This window comes from Elephantulus edwardii, unplaced genomic scaffold (genome assembly GCF_000299155.1).
Source record: "Elephantulus edwardii isolate Elephantulus edwardi_28Jun2011 unplaced genomic scaffold, EleEdw1.0 scaffold00067, whole genome shotgun sequence".
Classification (NCBI taxonomy): Eukaryota; Metazoa; Chordata; class Mammalia; order Macroscelidea; family Macroscelididae; genus Elephantulus; species Elephantulus edwardii.
Genome location: NW_006399817.1, coordinates 4,270,576 through 4,281,679, shown reverse-complemented (window position 1 = coordinate 4,281,679; position 11,104 = coordinate 4,270,576). Strand labels below are relative to the sequence as shown.

The following is an 11,104-nucleotide window of genomic DNA, read 5'->3' as shown; positions in this document are numbered from 1 at the left end:
AACTCATTAGATCTTCAACAGAAACCCTACATGTAGGCACTCTTATTTTAACACAAGACACTTTTGGCAGTGTTCTTCATGTTTATTTTACTAGCTACTAATCATTACACTACCACAAAGACTAATGAAAAAGCCTCAACGACAAGGAGCAGTGGAGTGGCCACTGAGAAGGGAAGGGGGGTGGGGGTGGGAGTCATCTGTCAGATAGAAGTTAATCAATCTTGTGGTTTTCAAAGTCAGAAAGGCAGAATCATTACCGGTTCCAACAAGAGGTAGCAATAAACTTAGGACCTGTCTTTTAAAGCTCCACCTATTTATGTTAATGAGGCTCATAAATATTAATACCTTCCTAAAAGTAGGCTTGAAGCAGTGCCTAAACTAGGCCACCACCAAGTCTCATTTAAAAATAAATAGTACTAGAAACTGAACAATTATCAGATGCAGAATTTATCATTTCTTCCTCATGAGGTCAGCAGGCAGCTGGACTTTCCCTAAGGGAGCCAACAGAGGTAGGATGATGGTCACTGTTCTGAGTATTTGACATCAATGTCAAGGGCTGAGCTACTACATTCTATGAGCTGGAGATAGCAAGGCCTCCCCTGATCCCTCTTGGTCCATGGAAACTCATTGTAAGGGTTTGTTTGTTTTTTTAAATGTCAGTACTTGTCAGCCTTGTATATTTTATTTCTTCCACAGTCTACGTTGGAACTGATGTACACAGGACCAGATGATGACTCTTCTGATGTTTCAGTCTATTTCTTCATTTGATATCCCAAGTACTTTTTCCTACAGAGGGAAAAGAGAAATAGATTCTTAAGATTCCAAGTTGGAGTCACTGTACAAGTGAAAACATATGCCTGTTAATGCTGCTGTTAGGCCAGGCGTGACCCAAGGCTTGGAGACCACTAGGGTTGGAAGAGGCTTTGGAAAGGTACCACTGATGTGCCTACAAGGAAAATATTAGCTAAGAGCTTACAGGACATATCCACGGCTAACAGGTTGCAGCTGTTCTTGAACATGAGAAAAGGCTTTGATGCTCTATTTAACATTCACAAAAGTAGGACCTGAAATACTGTCTGTAGAGATTACAAACCTCTCCTTCTACAATGCTGTAGAATGGGTGAGGTCACAAGACGACAGGCGAACTGTGTGAGCAGAATGAGGAGAAGGACCAAAGAATAAATGAAATCCCATTTAAAAACAAAACTCATGAATAGCAGGCTTTGTAGATGGAGCTCATCTCTCTGAGCCATTTACTTGGTATTCTCTGTGCAGTAACTGAATGTCCATGATATAAAAGTAGCAGAGATTTTAAAAAGCACACGTAACCTGATCTGCTCTCAAAATTTTCAATTTAGTTGTGATTTTCAATTTAGTTGTGAAGACTGTTGTTAGGTGTCCTTGAGTACAACCTGGAGTTACCTTATGTAGAACAGATCTGAACTCCGACCTATCCTGTGCCATCCTCATTATCTCTGACAAATTTAAGCCGATTGCTGCAGTCACTGAGTCAATTCATCTCATTAAAGGTCTTCCTCTCTTTGATTGACCCTCCATTTCTCCAAACATGTCCCTTTCCAAGGAATAGATCCTCCTATCAACATGCCCAATGTATGTGAGATAAAGCTTCAGCATCCTGGCCTCTCAGGATTTATGAAGTTTAGATGCATTCGTATGAAACATCAAACACTGAGACCAGTATGCACCGTGAGCTTCTAAGAAGTCTGTGCACTGGGGTAGTTTTGTCTTCTTCCATACCACTATAGGGACACTGCACAGGACTAAAATACCTGGGGCCCAAAAAGCCACGAGGGCCTGCCACCCAGAGACTTCTTTCTTCACTGTTCAGCGAGCCTGAACACATGTCCCAACCCGTATCTCTTACTGTCACAACCCTCACCTACTCATTCTTACATCATCTGCCTTTGTTTCTTTCAAACTTTTCTCTGTCACTTTAAGAAAACAACAACAGTTGATTCTTTTCTGAATTTCCACTTATATGTGCAAACTGAAGCTAACTTGCCCAAGTATTAAGATTAGGGTTTATGATGTTGTTCACTAAAACTATTATAAAAACAAGCACCATCAAATTCTAAAACTCAGAGTGGGGCATCTCCTTTACTATTTTTACCAAAAAAGTAAATTCTTTTCTCTAACTGGTGCTATTTTCTCATTTGCAGCAAAACAAAAATAAAATATTTCTATTAAATTCTTTCTTCTTTCTGTTTGATTACTAAAATTTGGGTCAATACATTTTGTGTAACTGATTTACTGAAATATAATTCATATACCATTCGAATCATCCTTTGGAGGTGTACAACTCTGTGTATAATTCAGAGAGACATGTTGGCTTCACCTCTATGTGGAGGCAGGACAGAACTGAAATAATGTTGAGGAATTTATTCTCCTCTAAGAATGAGCTAAGGAAGTTTGAATTTAAAATACTTAGGAGTATCACTGTTCACTTAATTGCTATTTTATCAGGCATAAAAGTGGAAGAAGAACCCCAGAAGATTAAGTAAGCTTGAGGAGCAGCCGCTGAAGACCACTGCAGGCATCTTAGTCCCTCAGGCACTTTGCTGATGGCAGCCAAGGGACCAAGTCTATTTGGAGACCCAAGAGCCACTCTGACCATGCTCAGATCCCACTCCAATTTCCTGCTGACCTCTAGTGGGAAGAGAGTAAAGATTAAGTTGGTGAAGACCTGTCCTCCCAGGAAAAGCTTGAGTAACAAAGTGCTGAGCCCACTAAGGTTTTAAACCTTTTGTTGTTATTGTTTTACTTTTGAGTTGGAAATGACCCATAGTTGACCTTCCAGTAGGTTTTTAGAGGCAGTAAATCACAGGAGAGGAGACTGCCCATCCTTCTCTAACAGAGTAGCTGGTGGATTCGAACAACATGCCTTTGGAATTGCAGCATAGGCAGCCTATTTTGATATAAGGCCCACCTTACACAGCCATTTAAACATGGCTATTGGAAGGAGACCTTGAGGAATAGGAATGAAGATTGGAGAGGAGCTTAGACTGAAGTGTGGGAACGAAGATATCTACATGCTGACACCAATAATTACAAAGAAATGAAATTTTAACTGCTTGCTTTTTTAGTTTGAATCAATTATCCTGTTTACGGGTTAAAGCAGCAATGACAGATGCCATGGACCCTAAATTTCCTCACAAGGTACGCTGCACACGGTGTCAGCATCTGAGAGAATGAGGAAGAAACTCTATGTCTTCCCCTGTGTCATGGCCAGACTTCTGCAGCCTGCAAAGTCAGTGCAAACAGAAATTATATTTATCTAAACATTTTGTATCTCACCATTCCTCATTTCCTGTTACATCTGGCCAACCATTCTTCCCTACACACATACCCATGTACCCTTTGGGAACTCAGTAAATATTTGTTGATGATAAAGAAAAGTACTAAAAATATGTTCCCACCAATGGGATATATCTCTTGCCACTCAAATGTCCTAACCCCATGAGAACTGTTACAGAGATGTGTTCCCTTGAAAAAAAAATATAAACAATAACAATAACCATAAAATCTTCCCATCTCATATCTCCCTTTGAATTCTGGGAAGAATAATTTTTAAATAGATTGCACTTACCCATCCACCATGCCTCTGAATCCAGGGGGAGAAGTTATCCTGTAGGTACTTGGTGCCAAAGCCCAGCACTCTGTTCATGGGGTGGTTGTCGATGGCAGTGAGCTTGGCAGCAATGTCTATTGCAAGGGCCGCCTTAAAGCCCCAAGCTTTGGCCTCTGACTCTCCCCTGGTGTCCACACCTGTGAGGAACTTGTCTGTGATAGTCTTGAAGACAGAGTAGTGGTTCAGCCCATCCTGTAAACTGCTCATCAAAGCTTTGTCTTTCCTCAACTGTGTATAAAAAAATAAGCACTCAGTAGAACAATTGGAACTAGTGACAAATACAGAAGGCTACTGTCTCACTATGACTAGGGATGACAGAAGGAGAATTGATGCCTTTGAGGTGTGGTGTTGGAGAAGAGTATTGAATGTACCATGGACTGCCAAGAAAACAAACAGATTCATCCTGGAGAGGGTTAAACCAAGCTACTCCTTGGAGGCAAGGATTCTGGGGCTTGTCTGACATACTTTGGACATGTTGTAAAGAGGGACCAGTCCTTGGAGAGGGACGTCATACTTCATACTTGGGAAGGTGGAGGGACAGTGCAAGAGAGGAAGATCCTCTATGAGGTGGATTGATTCAGTGACTGCGTAATTGGGATGGGTGTGTCAGAGACAATAAGATTAGCACAGGATAGAGCAGGGTTTAGGGCTGTTGGGTCGCTATGAGTTTCAGGCAACTCGATGGCACATAACAACAAAAAAACCCAAAAATAATAACAACTGTCTAACTCAATAGTGGGCCACTTACTGTAGCACCAGTGGAAAAGCCCAGATTTTAATCTCAATCATGACACCAATGTTACAAAACCAGACTGTGTATCTATCTGCTGTTGGGAAAACACTCTGCCTGTGTCACCTAATCTATGTAACCAGTCTGATCTGGGTCACCTAAGCAGAAATCTTGGACCTGGAACATTCTCTGATAAGGACGCTGAGAATTAGGTCTCTTGCTCACACATACTTAGTTCCTTCTCCTTATCAGAGAATCCTCCGTCCCTGTTCTAGATTCACAGTAACTTTCCCTGCCTCGTGCTCATGCACAAGCACCAGTCGGACATTTCTATATCTGTTCCCAGCAGGAAGAGAGTAAGGCCTCTCACCCGAGGCCCAAGAAGGATGTTCATAAGACACTTATCCTGCACTAGCCATCAGGAAGCAAATCAGTGGCCAGGGAAGACCAGTCCCCACAGCAGAAGCTGACTTTGTTTTATTCCTTCTCTATTTGAGGAAAGTATTATTCCTTTTGCTGTGTGAGGCATGTTTTCTATTGTGACTTGAACCTTCCTTCTTAAGATTCTTGTTCTGTGAATTCATTTCATGAGGATGTAAGTGATTAAACTGAACAACCTTTTCTTTCATTGTTTGTTCAGGGGTAGGATTCTTTCCTTCCATATGGGAGGATCAGGTTTGATTCTTAGTCAGTGTACCTCTTGTGCATCCTTTAGTATTGCTATGTTCTGAACAGGATTCAGCAGTTTCCAAACTAATAAAATAGACTAGAAAGGAAGGTCTGGTAATCTGCTTCTGAAAACCAGCCAGTGAGAAACCACAATGTCCAGACCATGTAGAGTTTAGGTCTGTGTGTATGTGGAAGTCACCACACTGCTGCAGGCCAATGCGTGGTAAGCCAACAATCACCACCACAGGGAGTACTCAGTAAGCCATGGGTGACGGTCAGGCTGACCCGACTGAGGGCGTCCTAGTCTCAACTACGCCATCACTTCTGGCCCCTGGTCTCCAGCTTTTCATCTGCTGGCAACTCTCCTGATTGGAGCGATGGGCCTCAGCTTTTAAATGACAAAAAATCCAAACATCTCTACAGTAACTGGCCTCCCTGGCTGAGTTGTTGAGAGAAATTTCAAATGGAGAACATTTCAGCAACTGCAGGGGGAGATTATTTCAGAGAGACGCCAGTCTTTAAGCAACAGTAGGACACAGCTTGTTCAGGCTGGAGGGCAAATGTAGGCGTCTAAACTTCAGCAAGGATCAGTTACATAGGGAACTAGATTAATAATACTGTTCAGCAATTTTTAATGTACTGGTATCTTTCCTTACAATAACAGAGTTACTTTTCCAGTTTCCAAGAATTCCAAGGAGGCCCCAGAAGATTTACTTATGTTTTCCAAAGTGATTCATTTTTGAGATTCTGCCAGCATGAAGAATTTTGACTCCAAGGGAAATAAAATTTAGGACTAAGTGGAAACCAGAACTTTGAAAAGGAGTAAGGTTGAAAACTGGAGCTGTATTCCAACCTAGTGGACCACACGGGCACATTAAAAAAAAAATCACATTCATTTCAGACGCTTCATACCTCATTGTCCAACTGGTCCCCTGAATATTTCAGCAACTCAACAATTTTGGCTATTATTTGGTCTTCTTCATCTGTCAGGGAGAAAAGTCTAGTTATTTCTTTTAAGTGAGGCAAAATAATCCTCAACATCATCATTATCTTAAATTTTTTTTTCTAGTGGCTACATTTAGAGCCTGGCTAGGGGTGGAGGAAGGAATAAGCTTTCTAGTTCTTATCACATGAAATCGTATTTTTTTTCTCTTCAGGAACAAACCATTCTAGACACACTCTTCCACCATCTTCTTCCTTCTCGCCTTTTCTTTTGCTCCTCAATTGAGCCTCCAATTCTCACTGTGAAACGGATCTATGTGTTCACACTAAAAATATTCTTGTAACATCGATTTCTCTCCACATGATGCTACTTATGAAGACAATCAGGAGAAACTTGCCCCTGGTCTCTAGCTGTTTCCTGAGCAATTGGAGTTTTATTCCTCATGGGCATCAGAATTCACAGGTTTGATCACATTCCCCTCTTTGTGTTAGCTGTTAGAGAGAATGAGGTGAGCCAAATGTGAGGGTGGATAGTCTTTCTGGCCTGTTTTGGGGGAACTAACTTTATTTTTAACTCTATTTTATATTCTTACTCATATTTTCTTTTTAAAAATTACTTCTCAAAAAAATTACCTCTCAAATTCTGTTTCATTTTCTTTTATTTTTTCCTCATATTTTTAGAACAAATGAGGTACACATAAATATAATTTAATACATTTTCCAACCCCACAGGCTAAAATGGCAGATCAAAGAAGGTGAGTGCAGCTGGTGTGTGGTGTGGATGTCAGAAAACAAGAAGGGGAATACTATTTTTCTTGTGTAAAAACTAGCTAACAACTAAATAAATATGATGAATTGGCCCTTGTTATAAAAAAGAATCCAAACAGTGAAAAAGATAATTACTGAGGGAAGAACGTTTCTTACTTATGACTGAGCTTGCCCCAGAAAAGAGGCCAGTAAATTCATCGAGCAAGTCCCTAGAAAATCTAGTTAATGGTAACAGTAGAGCTAAGTGGAAAGACTGACTCTCAAGTCACTTGAGAGAAGAAAAATCCCTCACGTCTACAGACCATGTGTCACTTTTATCTCATGCTGCCTCTCTCTCTGGGAGAGAGGCTCCAACAGCTGCCTCCATTTTTCACATGCACAGAGTATGAGAACTTCAGCTCTGGCTCAGTTTAGGAGAACTGCTCCCAGCACACTTGAGACAGCAGCCAAGACGGGACAGGACAGCTTATTTAAAAGGTCCTCTTCTGCTGCTGCTTCTCACACTCTCCACTCTCTAGCCCTCTGTAGCAGCTGGTAACGCCCCCCCCCATAAGTGGCACCAACAGCGCAGCAGGAGATAAGCAAACTCACTACTCAGCTTCAGGAAGTGGGGGGTTGGGGTGGGTGGGTACACACCCCAAAGCCTTTAAAGACCGAACTTTTGCCTTGTGCTTTCAGGTGCTGCAAACTCAGGTGCCACCTCTGCTCCACATTCTCCACTAGAGACTGAGAAAGATGTAAGAGAGGCTCGGGGCTCTCCAAGTCATCACACTGTGGAACATTATTGAGGGACCAAGGCTGAGTATCCCCATCTGTCTTTCTCCTCTCATAGCCTGATGGGATCCATAGTCCCAGCAAGAGCTACAACTATGGTGACAACTGATCTATTCTGGTCACCTCTTCTCAGTTCTACACCAAGCCTGGTGCCTGACAATTCTCTACCTTTACTCAGGGATTTTGAATTCCTGAGTTGATGCTCCATTGAAATGTAGTGGATTCCCATGAACAAACTGGACCCTGGCCAGCAGTGACATGATCAGATCTAGTAACTGCATTTCCCCCATGAATGTAGGCTTTTCCTCTTCCTTCGCAGACTTGTCTTTTTGCTTAGGACTAAGATGGGCTTGTTGGTTCAACATCATGGTGCAGGCCTCGAGTTTGGCTGGAGCTGACATCTCATGGAGTTCAGGGCACCCCAACACCTCGCTGCTACACCTTTAGTCAAAGTCCATAGAGATTGCCCAATTGCAAAGTGATGAGCTGAACAAATACAGAAATATTTGGATATCTCAACCTCATAAACACTCAGCTCATCAGAAGAAGGAAAGTTTACCTTTCTTAGTGCTTGTGTCACTAGACTCAGTGACTAGGCACTTGGGGGAGTAGATGAGACCCTGTCGTTTAATTCTTCCTTTGAACTTGGAGCTTGCTCCCTGGGTGTGGCTGTCTTCTGGGGGTGGCCAGGAATGAACAATTTCAGCAACTCGGTTGGCAATGGAAACAACTTTGGGGTTCACGGCTGAAAAAAGATAAAAATGGTGTTGAAAAAGGCCCTTCCCAGAAGAACTCCTCTGTCGTGCTCATTGGTATGCACAGTTGCTCAGAGTGAAAAGAAGGGCCCAGAATGAGAGGAAATTGCCTGAGAATGGGGGCTGGGGGCGTCATTCTTCAGACAAGACTGGCAGTTGCCTGGCAGAGGCTGGGATGGGGGAGGAGCACACAGAGGCGTGATTGTCACCTTGAAACAATTGCCCTTCTGCACCCTCTTTTTGAAGTCTCAAAAAATTAGGGTCCCCTTTCCCCTTTGCAAGGGAAGAAACACAAAAGAGAGCACTTAGTACTTTGGCTGAAGGAATGCTCATTATGCTTTTATTTTTATTCTTCTTTTTGAACATCTTTTATACCTCAGGGAGCTGGCCCCTGTGTGCAGAGGCGGGTATTCAGGAGTTTGACAAGCCTTTGGGGGTTGGTCATTGAGGAAAGAGAAATAACCCCACTCTCAGGCCATATTCATCTCCCAAGTTCCCAGTAAGTAAGCAAGCATCTAACTCTCCTGGCTCATATACATCCATAGTCAACTAGGTAGATAAGGATGCATGAAGTGCAATCCAGGACCATTAACAATCTAGAATTCAGGAAAAGAGATCATATATTTGCACATACATTATTATATTTATTTGGGGATATTTGGTTTCCTGAATGTTTCCACCTAGAAAGGCAAGTCAGTTTTGCTCTCTGCATGAGGATCAGGTCAGTCAGTAACTTTGCTCCCGTGCTTCCACTGACTTGTCTAAATATGTGTTTAACAAGAAATTAGGTCATTATTGATTGTCCCTAAGATTTTTACTTTTAGAAGCTTTTGCATGTGTGCAAAGTTTATTTCTTTATGAAGTTATGGTTATGGAGTAAGGAACGAAGATGAAATACATGTTGAAAGAACTATGTTGTTATTATATACCATCAAGTCAGAACTGACCCATAGCTGAGCCTCCAGAAAGGTTTCAGAGGCAGCAAATCACACAGGAGGAGATTGCCCATCCTTCTCCTGTGGAAAAACTGTAAAGAACCACATTTTAACCCAAGTGAACTGTTTGGGTTAAGAGTTCCATCTTGAATATTCGGATTTTTAAAATATATTTATTTTTAAAGGAGAGATTTCCTTCTTGTCAGAGTTGATGACATCTGCTAAGCACATGAAAATTGAGAGGGAATGAAGAGAGGACGGAGAGGAGGTTGGGCCTCTGGATTCTGTGCTGGGCATGAGTTGGCAGAGTTTCCCTCAGACTTGTCTTTTCTGTGGGATTCTTCCTTCCTTACATTAGCTGTTCGTTAAGGTTCCTCATGCAACCCCGAACTCCTGATTGATAATGAGTGTTTTCCTTGATCATAGTGAATGATCTAATGTTGACCATGTGTGGTTTGATTCGCCAAGCCGGAAGCATCATATTTTTAAATTGAAACATTACTGCCACCTGTTGACTAATTATTGATAAGTTACCCAGGCTGAATAAATTCAGCAGGAAGGAAACTTGCTTTTAAAATCTGTGCTTTTGGCATTGGACATAAATGAAAGTGAAGAAGTTGATGCCAAAATTTGTGGAAGAAGAACAAGTCCCCGTGGTAAAGTCATATGCTTTCTTCCCCTCACAGATTTTCTCTCTCTCTCTCTCTCTGTGTGTGTGTGTGTGTGTGTGTGTGAGGATTTTGTCAAACTGCTTCTCAGTTGTTTTCATTGATTGGTTTGTTGGTGTCTCCCCCACCCCTTTTCTCTTGGATTGGGTTTTTAAAGTATTTTCATACCTATCTGCCTTTTCCATCAACTCTAAAAGTTGGGGAGAATGGGAATACCCCTAGAGTTCAGACAGAAAGGAAGAGGCCCATTTCAGAAAGAACAGAAGTCTGGTTGTCTGATTTACATTCATTTCCAAGAGAATGAGACATTTGGGCAGCAAGGTTATAGCCAGAAAGCCAGTTGCATCCTCCACTGCCATGGTTGTCTTTTCTGCTCAGTCTTGAAAAAGCAGGGCAACTATGAGCACGCTGCCTACAGCGGGTAGGGACCCCATGTTACTAGTTAGGAGATGGACTACGGTGCACAAAGAAGGGAGAGATCTGAGGAGGTGATAGAAAGAATTCCCAAAAGCCTACCTTCTGGTTCTATGTGGGGTCCTGCATTAAAACGGAGTCTGGACCAACGTTGAATACTCAAACCCTCAGGTTCAAATACTCCTTGATTATGTAATTCTCTAGAATCTTCTTTCTGTGTTCCTCCTTCAAATAATACTCTCCAAGGAGACTTCTTGGCAAAGGACTTGTCAGTGGATTGGGAAGTTCTAGGAGGTCTGGGCACCAGTGTCCATGGGTCACTTGTTGACCAACTCCCCAGGCCCTTCTGGGATAAACTTCTTGTTCTCGTCAGCTTTGATGAGTAGACGGCAGGGGTGTTTTTGTAGACGTGGTGTTTGGCATAAAAAGCCAGGATTTTGAATTCAATGCTGTCTGAGTCATCATCATCCAGGGGTATTTCCTCTAGGTCACAGTCACGGCTGGTGCACATGGTAGACCTGTAATGACAAAGTTGACACTTGTGAGCAAGTTGTGCTTTTGAAGGTCAGGAGAACTTACAGTGAAAACTCAACAATGTTTGGGAGCCTACGCTGGGCAGCAAAGGTTAATCAGAAATAGAAAAGTCAAGGTGTTTGTAAAATGTTCAGTCTTACAAGATTGGGAATGAGAGTCATGTGCAAAACCAAAACACAAACTCAATGTTGTTGAGTCATTTATGATTCACGGAGAACTTATAGGACAGAGAACTTCTCCAGAGGGCTGCCAGGGATGCCATCTTT

At 42.2% G+C, this 11,104-nt stretch overlaps 1 protein-coding gene across 1 annotated transcript; it reads right to left on the bottom strand.

The window, feature by feature from the left end:
• Positions 1-747: 747 nt before the first annotated feature.
• BCL2L14 (BCL2-like 14 (apoptosis facilitator)) lies at positions 748-10,815 on the bottom strand. Its single transcript, XM_006888410.1, has 5 exons — positions 10,407-10,815; positions 8,092-8,277; positions 5,961-6,031; positions 3,608-3,877; positions 748-786 (listed from the first exon to the last, which is right to left on the bottom strand). Exons 1-5 carry the CDS (start codon positions 10,813-10,815, stop codon positions 748-750), a joined length of 975 nt encoding a protein of 324 aa, XP_006888472.1.
• Between the last annotated feature and the right edge of the window lie 289 nt (positions 10,816-11,104).